Source organism: Boleophthalmus pectinirostris, unplaced genomic scaffold (assembly GCF_026225935.1).
Source record: "Boleophthalmus pectinirostris isolate CB_2022bp ecotype Guang Dong unplaced genomic scaffold, ASM2622593v1 HiC_scaffold_18, whole genome shotgun sequence".
NCBI classification, from domain to species: domain Eukaryota; kingdom Metazoa; phylum Chordata; class Actinopteri; order Gobiiformes; family Gobiidae; genus Boleophthalmus; species Boleophthalmus pectinirostris.
This window is the reverse complement of record NW_026571133.1, coordinates 29,481,600-29,496,916: the sequence shown is the minus strand read 5'-3', so window position 1 is coordinate 29,496,916 and position 15,317 is coordinate 29,481,600. Positions and strand designations below refer to the sequence as shown.

General features: G+C 38.8%; 3 protein-coding genes across 5 annotated transcripts; 2 read left to right on the top strand and 1 right to left on the bottom strand.

The window, feature by feature from the left end:
• The first annotated feature begins 122 nt into the window (after positions 1-122).
• Positions 123-5,543, top strand: taok3b (TAO kinase 3b). 2 transcript variants are annotated; one of them, XM_020925135.2, is made up of 8 exons: positions 123-1,000; positions 1,762-1,998; positions 2,076-2,204; positions 2,388-2,591; positions 2,805-3,044; positions 3,204-3,416; positions 3,700-3,882; positions 4,274-5,543. In XM_020925135.2, exons 2-8 carry the CDS (start codon positions 1,813-1,815, stop codon positions 4,433-4,435), a joined length of 1,317 nt encoding a protein of 438 aa, XP_020780794.1. In that variant the 5' UTR covers positions 123-1,000; positions 1,762-1,812; the 3' UTR covers positions 4,436-5,543. The 2 variants fall into 2 exon arrangements, with proteins under 2 accessions (XP_020780794.1, XP_055009978.1); XM_055154003.1 differs by lacking the exon at positions 123-1,000 and having other exon boundaries at positions 1,038-1,998.
• A 3,169-nt stretch (positions 5,544-8,712) lies between these two features.
• m17 (IL-6 subfamily cytokine M17) lies at positions 8,713-10,330 on the top strand. Of its 2 annotated transcripts, XM_055154010.1 has the most exons (4): positions 8,763-8,846; positions 9,027-9,066; positions 9,144-9,292; positions 9,582-10,330. In XM_055154010.1, exons 3-4 carry the CDS (start codon positions 9,164-9,166, stop codon positions 10,053-10,055), a joined length of 603 nt encoding a protein of 200 aa, XP_055009985.1. In that variant the 5' UTR covers positions 8,763-8,846; positions 9,027-9,066; positions 9,144-9,163; the 3' UTR covers positions 10,056-10,330. The 2 variants fall into 2 exon arrangements, with proteins under 2 accessions (XP_020780921.2, XP_055009985.1); XM_020925262.2 differs by lacking the exon at positions 9,027-9,066 and having other exon boundaries at positions 8,713-8,846.
• A 701-nt stretch (positions 10,331-11,031) lies between these two features.
• On the bottom strand, positions 11,032-14,734 carry tescb (tescalcin b). Its single transcript, XM_020925252.2, has 8 exons — positions 14,516-14,734; positions 13,926-13,995; positions 13,627-13,707; positions 13,409-13,548; positions 13,267-13,328; positions 13,047-13,154; positions 12,914-12,961; positions 11,032-12,818 (listed from the first exon to the last, which is right to left on the bottom strand). Exons 1-8 carry the CDS (start codon positions 14,577-14,579, stop codon positions 12,741-12,743), a joined length of 651 nt encoding a protein of 216 aa, XP_020780911.1. The 5' UTR covers positions 14,580-14,734; the 3' UTR covers positions 11,032-12,740.
• Positions 14,735-15,317: the final 583 nt, after the last annotated feature.

The window sequence follows — 15,317 nt, the reverse complement described above, 5'->3', positions numbered from 1 at the left end:
TTCTTATTAGCCTACAAAACGATGATGACAATCGGAATACTGTGAAGGGGGCAGGTTCTTGTGGTCAAATAGGAAATGACTATTACTATAACAATGATGTAATGTGTTTGTTTGTTTCTGGCTATTTGAATTTGAAGCCAACAGCTCACTAGACACACGCCCACTCTTTTCCTGATCAAGTGTTGGCCATTTTTCATTAGATTATAGATCTGGTTGTAGTAGTATTGAGCTAAAATCCGAGCAGTGTTCTTGTAGTAATGCAGTGTCTCTTTAAAGGAAGGGGGAGTGTAGAAGAGGGATAGAGCAAAGCGATGAATAGAAGGCACCAGAACCACCTACCATGACCAAGTGCGCTGCAAATGTAGGACACAAATTGGTGTGGAATACAAACGACTCCTTACGCGACACGTTCGGACCAAAACCATGAGTGGATGTGCCTTATTATGCGACCGAGATTTTTGTAAACCAGTTCACACATGCGGTCATCATGGGAACGCGGGACGGAGAGCGTTTTTTTCTCCCAAATCTTCTGAAACGGAAGAGGAGACAAGAAGTGAAATGCATGTGTGTGGAGTATCAATGGTAGGCATTGCATAATCCAAGCCGCAGGAAAAAAGAGCTACATCTACTCTAGCTGCCTGGTTTCTCCTCCTTCTGCATTGGTGCCTGCACTTGTTTGGCGATGCCCTTTTCTCTCTTAGGAAAGACTTAGCGAGGGAAATGATGTATTCGAAGCTGGATGTGTGCTGCATTCAGAGAGATTCGCCAATCACCGAGGCCAGGGAAGAGGCAGTGGTTACTGTGTCGGGCCTGGGAAGTATCCAGCCCCACTATCTCCTCCTTTTCCTCCCCCCAGCAGGACCATGCTTGCGTGAGGGATGAGGCTGTGCACAGGGACACCAGGCCAAAACTGCGGCCTACTTCTCCTCCTCCTCACAAGAGCCGGTCTCCCGACTGCAACACCTCTGAACACATCGCCACCGTCAAATCAGCATATTTGGTACGCGCTCACACACACATTATCTCTCACACATGCGCGCGCGTGTTGGGAAAAGAGGAGCAAATGAGATACGTGTGCGTGTTTGCGTGCGCGCGTCAGTAAAATGTGAGTTTGTGCGTGTGTGAGTTTGTGCGTGTGTGAGTGTGTGCGTGTGTGTGCGTGAACAGGCGGCGGGGGAGCGCGCGGAGGAGAGTGGTGTCTGTGTTCTCAGCTGTACATCTGTAGTCATGGCAACGGCAGCCTGTTCTACCTCAGCGTCTCTTCTGCCGTTCATGTAGCCCATCTAAATGTACTTCTGTTAGGTCAATAAAGCCACACAGTATTCATGTGCTGTTCACTCATGTTACATTTTGTTACACTTCTTTAAATTGAGGCACTGTGGGCTTCAATATGCTCCAAAACCATAAAGAATATTTATCAGGCCATATCATTGCACCATTGTAGCCAATGTGTTGCATACTTGTCATGGCCTACAATAACTCTCAAGTTGAATAATAAGAAAAGTTAGTTATTATTTACAAACTTTTATTGAGTTGCAAAAAAACCTTTAGTTAGTTAGTTTTTACTCATAAAGTGAGGTAATGTGATTTCTGTAGGCCTACAGCAAGGTTATGAAAACAACGGTTTTGTATATTGTATAGTAGAAAAGTGACTAACTGCCCAGTCCATGTCCCTCCCTGCTCTCCTCTCAGTCCAGGTGACTGTGTCTCTGTGCTCACTCTGCCTCTTTCACCTCCTGCCTCCTGTGTTCCTCTGTGTAGGTCAACAGGTAGATCCAGGAGCATGAGCAGGACTTTGAGCTGCGGGTGCAGATGTCTGGGTACAAGCGCATGCGGCGGCAGCACCAAAAGCAGCTGATCGCCTTGGAGAACAGGCTTAAGGCCGAGATGGATGAGCACCGGCTCCGACTACAGAAGGAAATAGAGACACATGCCAACAACACATACATTGAGTTGGAGAGGCTGGCCAAGAGGCATGCTGCTCAAACGGACAAAGAGGTATGGGAGCCTTAAGGAATACAATACATGGTCTACTGAAAAGAATCTGTGATCAACACTGTCATGTCTCCACACAGATGAAGACCGCTGCATCTGAGGAGAGGAGGATCCAGCAACAGATCATTGCTCAGCAGAAGAGGGAACTGGCTGCTTTCTTAGAGAACCAGAAAAAGGAGTACAGACTTTGCAAGGACAAGCTCAAAGAGGTATTGCCTCAAACAAAGACATAAGTTTGACTTTGTTAACCACTTTTACTATTTTATTTTAGCAATTCAGATGTGACATGACAAATATATAAACTTAGTGAGATACAAAAACCTGCAAAACCCCAAACTTATGTTGAACCAATACCAGAGATATTCTCAAATGAATTTGTATTTGTATAATAGGAGATGAGTGAGGACCCCTGTACGCCAAAAGAGGAGAAGCAGGAGCGTCTGTCACGACACAAAGAGACGGTGCAGCGCTCTCAGGCCGAGGAGGAGGCTCATGTCCTGGCCCAACAAAGGCTGGTGTATGACCGCAGCTGCAGAGCACTCAAACGCCGTTCACTCATCAAGAAGCACGAGTTTGAACAGGAGCAAATCAGAGAGGTATATTTCTAAATGTAATCTAATTAATGTATGTTTATATTGTTACTTCCAGGAACATCTTTCTAGTGGAACTAAAATTAATGTAGTACTGAAGTACATCATCATAGGTATTGGGTTTATGTATTGATTCTCTTTGTCGGGGAATAAAAACTACAAATACTATTCTTGGACAAATTAAGTTATATCTATAAGTGGTCGTCTATCTTGTCCCAGGAACTGAATAAGAAGCGCACACAGAAGGAGATGGAGCATGCCCTGCTGATCCGGCAGGACGAGTCCACACAGGACCTGGAGCGGCGGCAGCTGCAGATGCTCCAGAAGCTGAGGGCAGAGCTGATGCGCCTCCAACACCAGACCGAGCTGGAGAACCAAGAGGAGTACAACAACAGAAGGCAGAGGGAGCTCCATCGGAAACACTCTCTGGAGAAGAGGCAGCAGCCCAGGGACCTCAAGGTGCTCCTCACACAGCAAAAAGGCTCACACACCCAGGAATCTACGATAGTGATTATTTGGACCAATATTGATAGCAGAATAACCATTTTTCTTCAGCATTTAAGATTCTATTGTAAAACATATTGTCACAGTCATTAACTCTTGTCTTCTTATGTGCAGACGATGGAGATGCAGATCAAGAAACAGTTCCAGGACACATGTAAAGTGCAGAATAAACAGTACAAGGCTCTGAAGAATCACCAGCTGGAGGTGTCTCCCAAAGGCGACCACAAAACCCTTCTGAGGAGCCTCAAAGAAGAGCAGACGCGCAAACTTGCAGTGCTGGCGGAGCAGTACGAGCATAGCATCAACGAAATGATGGCCTCACAAGCGGTATTTGTGTAATTCTGTTCAGTAGGAATACATTTGTCACTTATTTGACCTGATGAAATGTTATGATTATACTTAATATTCCATTTATAATGCCATCCCTTTTATGGTACATGATTTCATAATACTGCTATTTTTCTGACTGATGAAATATAGAAGAATGTAGAAAAGGTTAATAATTAAATTATTCCACCGTGTCTAATTTTTTATTTCTGGTTTTGTAGTTAGTGAAGAGCTTTTGTTCTCATAACTCATTATTCCTGGGTGCTTGCTTCATCCTGTGTAGATGCGTCTGGAGTCGGAGCAGGAGTCGGAGCTGGTGGCTCTAGAGCAACAGTTGAAACAGGAGATGGAGCTGCTGGACGCGTACCAGCGGAAGACCCAGGCCCAAATGGAGAGTCAGCACGAGCGCGAGCAGCAGAAACTCCAGCAGAAGGTCTCCATCCGCAGAGCACACCTGGAACAGAAGGCAAGGCTGACCAGACACATGGAATATATTATGTACATAGACATGGTATCATGTAAAACCCTATAAAACTCCAATTACTGACCCCTTTACAGAATTTGAGTAAATTGCCTCTCTGAAATTCTTAAAAAGGTAGGGATCAGATGGTAGTTTTTACAGTCATAATAAAGCTAACATTTAAGCACCAAATCAATTTCTGGCCCTCCTGAAGCTGTCATGTTGGAATTCAGATTGTCCAGGAGCTCAGTAATGTTTTGGTCCAGACCTGAGAGGAGATACCCCAAAACACCTCTGAGAATTTGATGATGTCGTAATTTCAGATGGAAGACAAAGACCTATATGAATTATATTTTCATTTGTATATTCTAAATATTGTAATTATGTGTGTTGACAGATTGAAGAAGAACTAGCAGCACTTCAAAAGGAACGCACAGAGAGAATAAAGCAACTGTTTGAACGACAAGACAGAGAATTACACACTTTTGACACAGAGAGCCGCAGTTTGGGCTTTGGCAGCCTGGGATCTTTGGACTTCCCCAAAGAAGACAACAGATGAAAGTGGACTAACACAGTAGTGGACTACATATCTGTGCTCTGCTCACACTTGACCAAGAACGCAACTTCTCCTAACTCCTAACGCTGACCAAGTCGGATATACCTTTCTCTTTTACTTTTCTTCAATTAGATATCGGATCTTTAAATCGAGGTGTTATGTGCAATGAACAACTTCTTTTGTGAAACTTGAATAATGGGGAAGTATAATACAAAAAGATGCTACAACAACACAAACATAACAATAATTCAAGCCTAGTCAGTGTAACTTCAACCGACATGTGTTATAAAAGAAATACAGACTCCTCAACACCATTTCCACTTTTTGGTATGAATTGAACAAATCAGGAAAATTTTAGTACAATGGGCACTTTGTTATATTTTGAGTAGAAACTTCATGTTCATATGATGCTATGTGTGTGTTACATGGAAGGACAATGTGGAATGTGAGCTGCGGACTCCCGTGGTGTTAAGCTGCTTCAGTCTGTTTATCGTTTGACAACACTTCATTATCTTTGATTGATTTGCTATATGCTTAGAATGTTAATATTATTGTATAGGGTCCACCGAATACAGTGAGAGATTACTTTAATGATTTCCCTTCTGGCCATTCATCACATGCTTATGCATACAGTATACTAGACAACAGTCCTTAAATTATCTTTATTTGATATAAGGTTAATTGGCAACTCGAGATCCCACTTGGTAAATCTGCTTAATATTGCATGCACTTTAAGGACAAATTCAGGTTGTGAAGTGAAGCATGAATCTGTTTGTATATAAAAGTGGTCATAGCTTATATTGTTTCAGTTGATAAATTCTGAACATACAGGCGCCATATTTTAACATAGATCATCTCACAAATGCCTTCTTTTAAGTTGTGCCTGATGCAGATTTGAGTTCAGTGTTCAGTGTCAGCCATGTTTCTTTCTGAGCTAAATGTGTGGATCATTTAATGTTCACTAATCAGAGTTCTTGTAAAGGAAAATGGTGAGAATTGTGCTGTATAACTTTTGATATGAATATTTGTACATGAGAATATAGATGATACAGAGACACTGGTCTATTACCAATAACAGAGCTTACAATAAAGACTCAGTTTTCTTTTGTAATGTAGAGAAATAATAGCTCAATATATTGCTATAGGTCAAATCACTAGACTGTCCGATTGTATAAATGCAGGTGAATGAAACCACACTCTTCCTATACAGTTTCTGATCAAATACCAACACAACATGTGCGTCTGAATTGAGAAATTTGTGTCTAAAGATCAGATATTTTTACCATGAATATTATGGTCATTGAACAGGTTGCACAATGTTTCCATTTAAAAATAAATGGAAAAGAATTGTTCGGTGCTTAATTTATAATATCACCTTTAGCCTTGTAGGTTTTGTCTTAGAGAGACCGTTAATTTTTACAAAGTGTGAAGAATTTTAAACCCTCCCTGAGTTAAAACTCTGCTATAAGTTTGGTTTGACATATTTCCCCAAATGAAGTGGAACACTTTAAAAACTGAGTATATCATGTATGAAAAAATAAAAACTATTTTAAATCATGGGTCACTTTTTAAAATCTGATGGTGCTGAATGAAATGTTTTTGTGTGTTACAAGCATGTATTTTTTCTTTGGTTATGTGACTACAAATGAACTACCCATAAATGATAGAGTAGTTTATTTGTATGTGCCCTTTTGGTACAGCGCTCACCCAAAATATATGAATTATTTGCAGTAGTAGTATTTGATGTGATACTACCATCCAAAGTCATTTTAATGAAGTAAACTTTACATTTAATACTTGAATGTAGAGGTTTGGTTCTATCTTAACAAAATATAGACAGGCTTTGACAGACAACTGCAGTAAGTAATCATTTGATAAATAATACCTTCATAAAACTTGATTTAATAGGTTAAATATATAGTTTCATTGTTATTGAAGGACTTGCATTTCACGTGATTTGTGATGAAAAAAACAACAACAAAAAAACAGTTGCTAGAAAGTTTTCAGATTAAACTGAGGGGGACTTTCCTTTATAACCACATCCACCATTATTTCCTGTGCAGTTGAAAGTCACAATAAAAGAAATTCTGATGAAAAAAAAAAAAAAAAAAACATGTCGCAATCAACATCCTGCACCTAATGACAGTGCAACTCTGATTGTTTAAGCCAGGATTTCTTTGCAACGCCTTCTGATGTGGCCTAACTTCAAAGTAGCTTTATTGTTGTGATTGTGGCGGCCTATATAGTGTTTGACAGAAGTCAACTATCACCCACATTACCTTCTTAAGAAGAAGTTAAGTTTGACAATAATTAGTTAAGTAGACAGCATTATTCAAATGAAATGGTTTTGTATAGAAATAATACAATTTCTAAAAAGCTAGTAGGAAAGTTATTAGTATTAGTATTAAAGTTAGCAATGTTAGAGGATAAGGTAAATCATGTGAAAAATAATCTTTGTTATTGTTTCTTACTTTCTCATAAGGCTGCGATATGACAAAAAAGAATGTTTTTTTTTTTTGTTTGTTTGTTTTTGTCTTCATATTGGTGTATCACAGTCTTCAGTTTCATTTTTATTTAAATGCTATTTAACCAACAAATAATTACTTCTAATTACTTTCTCCAGTATCTGAACTCAGAAGATGGGCTGTAGATCTGTCCATTACAAACAAGCAAATCACTGACCATTCGTTGAAATTTTAATTAATGACACAGCCCTACTTCCAGCCCTAATTTTGGTTGAGTATAACCAATTAAGTTTAATATTCTTTTAATTATCACTTAAGTCTCTCCAACAAGACTAAAAACTAGCTATCACAACCATCACAAACTGGTTCTCACACTTACTATATAAAAAGTTGATGAGGGGGTTTTTCTTTTTCTGTGTACACTGGCAGTAAATCAGGTTGTAGTTTCTTTGCAATTTTTGGTCTGCTCCTCACCGCAGCCCTCCTGTGATCCCCTGAGCCCAGTGGAAAGCCCCTCAGAGGAGAAGGATGCCAGGGTGTGTTAGACTTTATTCTACCTGTGGGACTGCTGACTGCTTTCTCAGACACTCAGTGCTGGTGAAAGGTGGTTTCAGATTTTGGTTGAGTTTCAAAAGTCTGTTGCATCCGACAGCTAAAACAGAAAGCAAAGAAAACATAATACAAAAAAAACATAGAGACAATTTGCATGCCCCCCCTTTTTTTTTTTTTTTTTTTTTTTAAATAGGCTTCCCGCTATAGCCATCTAAAAGTTGCATCTGGCCATTGAATGCCCAGAGTATATCCTCCACAGGACCTTTACTGTGATGACAGCCTTAACATATAGTACAATTTGAACAAACAAATACCTAAGAATGAGCAATAAAAGAATAAATGGATAAAATAGCATGACACATTCTGTTATAAACTACTACATTCTGAGATTACATAAATGTCTTCTGACACATAAACTCCAATTTAAAAACGTCAACACACAGCTCAGTGAGCTCTGCGTCTTACAGTGCTGACTCTACTACAGCATGTGAGGTCCACCCTTTACGCACTCGAAAAATTGTAGATTGAGAAATCAATTTCCTGTGACCCTGCCAAACTTCCTATATGAATGAACACTTCTGTACACTGTGGATGAAATGGCAAAGCCATAGTTAGCCATAGTGATAAATTATTTATGTTCAATAGAAATAAGCAAGTGTTTGTAGTTCTGAATTAAAACACATTTTACATTCAAATATGTGCCAGGACTGTTATTACTGACCTTGAATTATATTTGAATCAAGACCCAACTTATTCTCTTCTGTACATTTTTGAATACCTTAAATGGTAAGTATAGACAATAAAACAGTACATTTTCTTATTTGGTGAATGAATATGAGTCATCTGATGCTATCTGTGTGTTTACAGTCTAAAAGTCCATTCATGGTATACTACATACTGTTCTAGTGCCTTTAACACCTCTAGGTGGCAGTGTGCAAAATAAAAAGGTGGTCTTCAGTCCATCAAATCTCAAGGGGGGAGTTCACTCAACAGCTAGTATAAATATTTGAAGTTATGTATCTATTATCGCCATGGGTAGTAAGTTTGGTAGCTAGGTAGTTTTGCCTCCCCTTAGTGGTCAAACTTGGAATAATATTAGGACTATGCCCATACATGTCTGTTCAAAGGGAGGCATGTACTCAACAATATGTAGAAGGCAAAAAAAAAAAAAAAAAAAAAAAAAAACTCATTTGAAGAAGGAGGAAATTCTGGGAAATTGTGTTGCCTCACTCGAAGCACGTCACTTCCTCCTGTGACAAATGTGTGGTTTTTGCCTTTAAAAAAGTTATAAAAGAGTGTGATTATGACAAAGTCAGGGCAAATGGCCTGTGGTACTGCAAGGAGAATGAATGGACATGTAAAGAGCATGTATTTTCAACTGTACACACAAACAGCAAGTAAGTGATGCTACGACTTTTCAATGAAGTCACTCTAATTGAATTTTTTTATTATTTGAGAGTTTGAATTGAAGTCTGCAAGCCATATTTTCTTAATGAAATTGGTATGAAATAATGTTTTACTGTGTGCTGGAAATATTTACTAGACATATTTAATACATATTTTTGTTTGTGTGAGAGGTTATTATGAAGGGAAATATTCAGTGAGAATGTGAAAGAGGTATGTAGGTTTGTGGACTTGTGGCTTTGCTGAGGTGGGGCATATTCTAACCTCCTGTCTTCCTTCTGTCCCATCAGCATTACTCTCCCTTTTACTCATGATGGGTTTTGATTCAACTAAAACGGTGGCAGCAAGCAGGACTCTGCAGTGTGGGAACTCTCTTCTGCAGACGCTGAAGCTCGCAAGACTTGCACAAAAGGAATCTGTGGATATAATGAAAACATATGTGAGTACAGTGTATCTCTTGTGCTGTTTCTTTGTGTGAATGTGCAGGGATTTTACATTACCATTCTGTGTAGCGTAGAGGGAAGACCCATTCTGGTGGAGTCGGTTTAATTTTCATTTAAAGCTAAAGAGTCAATTGTGCATATACAATGGACTTCATATCTCATAAGTTGTATTTAATTGGTCTATGTACAGCTTTAACACTGGCCTGGGGTTTGGTTTCTTTTCTTACTCATTTTGTGTGGTTCTATCCTTACCATACTCTAACACTGTTATTTGTTCTGTTGTAGAGGGTCTCTCAGGGCGACGTGTCGGAGCTCATTTGTAAAGTGACCCTGAGTGGGCTTCCAGACCCAAACATCTCTGGTTTGGAGACCTCAGAGCAGATCAGCAGCATCCACACTGGCTTACAGGAGTTTGGTCCACATTTCAAAAGAGTGTATGACCAGCAGACAGACCTGCAGCTGCCAGACAGCCCACTGCTGCAGCAGCTGAGTACCATCAGTAAACGCAGCCAGTACCTGGACGCTCAAATCAACGCTGTTTATCAGGAGCTGTTTCCAAACTCGCCTCCTCTCGTGGTAGACCCCAGTGGGGCGGCTACGTCACTACCTCCACCTCAGAATATCTTTCAACAGAAGGTCTATGGCTGTGTGGTACTCAAAACATACAAGGAGTTCCTGTCAAATGTCAGCAAATTTTTAAGGACACTGAAAAACCAAATGTGTGGAATGAATACACGACGGATCAACACATTTTTCTAAGGCTGGCCTTAGAATTGGAATTGTGTTTTGTGAAGAAAAAAAAACAGTGGTTTGACAATGACTTAATACATGACAGTGGAAGGTGGCTGGTACACCAGAGTTAGTAACAAAGACTATTTATGTTATTTAATATTTATTTTCACTATTGTTGAGAAATAAATGTCAACAATACAAAAAATGATAATATATTTACATTGTATGTTGGAATTGGTACTTTATGTTTATTGTTTGGTGTGAAAAGTGTCATTATTTAAGTAAATCTTTTGCAAATAATATTTTTTTTTCAGAGGTGTTCTGTGATTTAGATGAATCTTTGCTCCCAAATACGTTGCAGTAGGGGTATTCCATGAGAGTTACAGGAGAATCAGGAAGCTGCTGAGACGCTGACAGTGTGATATGGGCCGTGTGACGCATGTGTCCATCAGATAGGAAAGATTTCATGAAACTGGCGGGACGTCTGGGCAGTCACAAGGCGCGGGTCACACTACTGTATATAGTGTGTATAAATTATGTTGCACCTTCATTTGAAATCCCGGAAACAAAGAGGAAGTTATGCATGAACAAAATGCATAGGTATGTTTTTAGTGTGTTAAGGTTGTTGTAATGTTACAGGGGAAATGAAGTAATGCTTAACATAACTTTCCTCACATCACAAGCTTTAGGGAAACTGGAAGTTGAGGAGAATCATTTTGGGTCATGAATCAAGTTCCTCGTTATAACCTACATTTATTTTAAGCACCAGGCCAGAGGTTACCTCAGGGCAACAACTCTCTACAAATGCCCCACCAAAAGAGTGTAAGTCTTTAGTCCTGAGTCTTACCAACTCAAAAATGACCCAGTGTCAACGGGGCCACTGAAGGATGCAGCACTGAAAGCTCCTCTTATATTAAGATGTGACATAGTGGTGTCAAAATAAAGGCAGAAATCAAACATCAGTATGGTAGGTTACATTTTATTTTAAAAAAATTATGTCAGGGTTAATTCAATGAGTAAACATTTGAAAACAGTTCTTCTTGTTTCTTTAATAATGTTGATCTTATTTCATCTTATTTTGGAGCAAACACATACCAAGTCAATGTCAATGCACAGATGTCTCACCTGCTTATAAATACAAAGATATTATATATTATATAATATAGTATGTTTGGAAACGTTAGTCATGTCATTACAGAACCATGCAGTACATATTTTTAATGGTAGATGGCAGTATAAAGCAAAGAGAACTATTAGGAGTAATGTTACACAACAGTTAAAGTGCAGGATGCAGCTGGTGTCTTTAAATGTATTGCTACAGGTAGGCATTTTTCATTTAATAGATAAATCTATAGAATTCACTAATACTAAGCTATGTTATTTGCATTAGAGTACAATGTTAATGCATGCTGGTGTATTTTAGTAAATAAGTCAATATTAATTTCCTTTCTTTTTTCTACTATTCATAATCTTATAAAATGAGAAAACATAGCACACCATATTAAAATGTGCAACACATAAACGTGTATCAGCATATTAAGTTAGTAATAGTTAAATACTATAACTCTTAAGTTTTCTTATGGCTTGTAAAGAGTTCATAAAACAAAATATATGAGAATAGAGGTGTCAGAGTCTCCCTACAGTGAACATTCTGGAAAAAACTAGGGGGCTGTTAAATATTCTGGTGAATTACTGTTTAAATAGTTGAGTTTATGAGAAACAAATACAATTTGCATTTTCAAATCGACCTTATCTATGATGTAAGTCGCTAAATAAGATGATCTAAATAAGGATTTTCATTTCATTGTTACAGGGAAATGAATCAGTGAGTTTTGATTAAAAATAGAAAGGTTATGCACTCTACTTATAGACTGTTATGACAACAATCATAGTATGTACATTTGGATTGAATATGCAGTATATTTCACCTCTATCCCCAAATATATATTTATATTATGGCATAAGTATTTAAGGCAGCTCTAAATAACATGCATACATTCTCTACACACTTATTATTGCTTACATCACAGGTGTCAAACATAAGGCCCGGGGGCCGGATGCGGCCCTCCAAGACCTTTAATCTGGCCCTCGGCTGATTTTCTACTAAAATATTAAAATTATAGTTTCTATTAAAATATTGGTAATTTTCTGCGGTGCTTAGCATAGTGGCCCCTCCCACCAGAGCAGCACAAATGAAGACTTGCCTTTTTCCAAACGCTCTTAAAGGATGATCGTTTTGACCTCATCAGCAAAATGTTAAAAATGAGAAAAGTGGACGCCAAGTGCAGGATTTTCCAAGAAAAACTGACTTATTCCTATTTGCATACAAGTTAATGTTAAAACATTGTGTTGAAATTGCATTTTTCCTAAAGTTTCAGGTTGTTCATAATTATAATGTTTTGTAAAAGAAAGAGTTCATCAATTAAAAAAGATTTCTGTAATAGATTTGTGTTTCTCTGCACAAATATTTGAAGTTATTGTTATTTTTGGGGTATATATGACATGAGTTTTCTGATCCGGCCCCTTTGAGTTTGACACCCCTGGCTTACATTAAACATCTTTACATTAAAAGGTGTTTTCGTTTTAGTTAGATTGCATAGTAGTTTCAACAGAATAAGGCATATATTTATTACAAGCAAAAAGGGATTATGAAATAAAGTTTCCATAAGCTCAAGTAAACATGAAAAACTCACAGCATTACTTGTATAGCTCTCACTTGCACAGTGTTATAGCATCCATGTGTTGAAAGCGGATGCTCATTTTGTGTTCAATGTCAAAGCCACTCAGCAGCTGTAAGAAACAATTGCAGGCAGGTAACTAAGGGTGGTGAACAGTAGAGACAATGTTCATGATATATTTACAGTCCCCAAATATGAAATACAAACCTTCAAGAAATGTTCAAATGTGATGCCTTCATAAAATTCATCTGGTTCCTGTGAGAAAAAATATTTGTAAAAGCATTTAGAGCTGTACTAAGTATAAACATATATATTATATAAATTATAATCCGAATCTCACCATATGCCCCACAGATATACTGGCCACTTCCAACATGGCTGCGTCTGCAATGCTTTTGGCGGTTTCTTTTCCCAGTGCCCCACTGCGAGACAACAGCTCCTCCACCACCTAGAGAAGGTTAACAGAACAGTTATTTATTCTGTTAGTGTTTGAAAATTTCTCAACAAATAAAAGCACATTTTGTATCTTGTGAAACTGAATATTTATTTTCACTGTTTACATGTCTGTACTCCTGCAGTGTTATTGTTCCATCGTTGTCAGTGTCATGCATATTGAATAAAACTAGGAAGAAAGCCACATGAAAACACAATCAATAGTATGTTTCAAAGTGTAACTGGATCCTATTGTGTAGTGCAGCTCACATCGAAGTTTCTCTTTCCTCACGCTCTCACGCTGCTCCTCTGTCATGCTGTGGCGTGGGGGCCTAAAATGGGACATAACCACCAGAAACTCCTCAAAACCGATCTCCTCCACTGTGCCTTCTTCACTCTGACGAAAGTTTCTGAAAACATATGACAATATTTAAATATTTTGGTTGAAGCTTTCAAGTATATACAATTGTATAACAACACGGTCTTACCTCCTGTCAAAGAAGGCCTCTATTATCTGTGAACGAATAGGGTTGCACGCCAGATCAGGAATAGCACTGAAGTCATCTCTCCTGCAGAAACAATGAGTACACAGTATTTTTAAGGAGTGGCTTATATTGGTTATTGTGAATGAAAATTACAAGCTGTCTAAAGTGGTCTCAAGCCTGTTTGGCAGGTTTATATAAATCACACAAATGCCAGTGTGCATGTCTTACACATGTAGGACATGCACACTGACATGTAAACATACAAGCATGACTTATTATCATTGCCATTTTAGGAAACGAACCGGAGAGTGTCTTCATTGTGGCTCAGCTGCTTGAATCTTTTGTGTAGTACAGCGATCTGTTCAAATGAAACTGGAAGGAAACAATAAAACATGTAATTTAGTGTGCCTTTTCAGCAGTTTTTGTTAAAGAACTAAATACTGATAAAATACTTCCTGACTACAGTATTACTGCATGAATAAGCTGACTTTTGAAGGCACTGGCAATATATATTGGATATTTACATTTATGTAAAACACAGGTTTGCAGCATATCCATCTTGTCCTGTTGCTTGTCGTAGATCAGCAACAAAATTTGTATGTACTATCAAGACTGTAAGCCTGTAGTGTAGAATAATCAGGCATAAAATGAAGTTACATCTCACATTAGGCTGCTATTGTAAATGCTGAATAGGTTGTTGGACTAAACTAAAGCAGTGTAGTGTAGTCTCGTATTACCCTAAAAATAGATCTTACAATAATTCTGGGTACCAAATTGCCAGTATAGCTTTAGGACTCGTGTAAAAAATGTAACAGAAATGTGATGATATCATATGCTGCTCTGACTGGCCTGTCCCATCATGATGACAGGAGGTTGCATAATGTCTACTCACATCCAGTCTTCTCGGACAGGTCGCTATACTCCGGCTGCCCCGGTATGGAGTGCAAGGCTCCCATACTCTGGGTGATGTCTCAGGACGCAGCGGAATCCCAGGGAAAAGCTGCGTAGTCCTGGAATCAGAAGAAGCGGGCGTTTTTTTCAGTGAGTACGCCAAGCATTTCACCTGAGGGAATGTGCGGGAGCTGTCGTGTGTTCCCTCGGTCTCCTGGCAGTTCTCATCCCGCAAACAGCGCCACGACTTCCGCTACTGGCGACCGGTGACATCGTGCAGAGACCAACAGGCTGCTACTGCCTTTGAATTATTGAACACACCTTTGTGTTCATGGCCTGTGTATACATTACACCTGCCATTGGCTCAGAACACGCACGCTACTACAAGGCTACTACTCCAATAGCCATCACTTAGGCCTAAAACAGATGTGTATGAGCCTATCTTGTTTTTTTTGCTTGAGGAACAATGGAGGTTTAATTAGGCTAACGAAAAAGAAACAGGATTCTTGCTTATAAAAAGTGTCAATAAGATGAGATGTTTGTGGCCAGATATCTTGTAGAGATCTGTAACCAGGCAATACAAAATGTCTTGGAAATATTATTTTGTCACAGTGGCGTATGAGTTTCAAGAAGATGTAACAGGCTCCCCACCATTATCTACAATGTCACATTGATTTTTCTGGAGGTCATTGACTCACCTTGTATTAGGCTACTGAACCGTGTTAGATTTTTCACTTAGCCTATCATGATCCTACATTGAAAACCAGAGATCATAAAAATGCTGTTGTTCGTTCAAAGGCTAG

Bases quoted from the DNA above. Each gene is read 5' to 3' on its own strand.
- taok3b (XM_020925135.2), top strand. From the start codon at position 1,813: ATGTCTGGGTACAAGCGCATGCGGCGGCAGCACCAAAAGCAGCTGATC. The intron at 2,205-2,387 runs GTATTGCCTCAA...TTTGTATAATAG, and splicing joins GCAAGGACAAGCTCAAAGAG to GAGATGAGTGAGGACCCCTG. The intron at 3,045-3,203 runs GTGCTCCTCACA...TCTTATGTGCAG, and splicing joins AGCAGCCCAGGGACCTCAAG to ACGATGGAGATGCAGATCAA.
- m17 (XM_020925262.2), top strand. From the start codon at position 8,753: ATGACAAAGTCAGGGCAAATGGCCTGTGGTACTGCAAGGAGAATGAAT. The intron at 8,847-9,143 runs GTAAGTGATGCT...CTGTCCCATCAG, and splicing joins ACTGTACACACAAACAGCAA to CATTACTCTCCCTTTTACTC. The intron at 9,293-9,581 runs GTGAGTACAGTG...GTTCTGTTGTAG, and splicing joins TGGATATAATGAAAACATAT to AGGGTCTCTCAGGGCGACGT.
- tescb (XM_020925252.2), bottom strand. From the start codon at position 14,579: ATGGGAGCCTTGCACTCCATACCGGGGCAGCCGGAGTATAGCGACCTG. The intron at 13,155-13,266 runs GTAAACAGTGAA...AACCTTCTCTAG, and splicing joins CACTGCAGGAGTACAGACAT to GTGGTGGAGGAGCTGTTGTC. The intron at 12,819-12,913 runs GTTTGTATTTCA...TGTTTCTTACAG, and splicing joins CATTTGAACATTTCTTGAAG to CTGCTGAGTGGCTTTGACAT.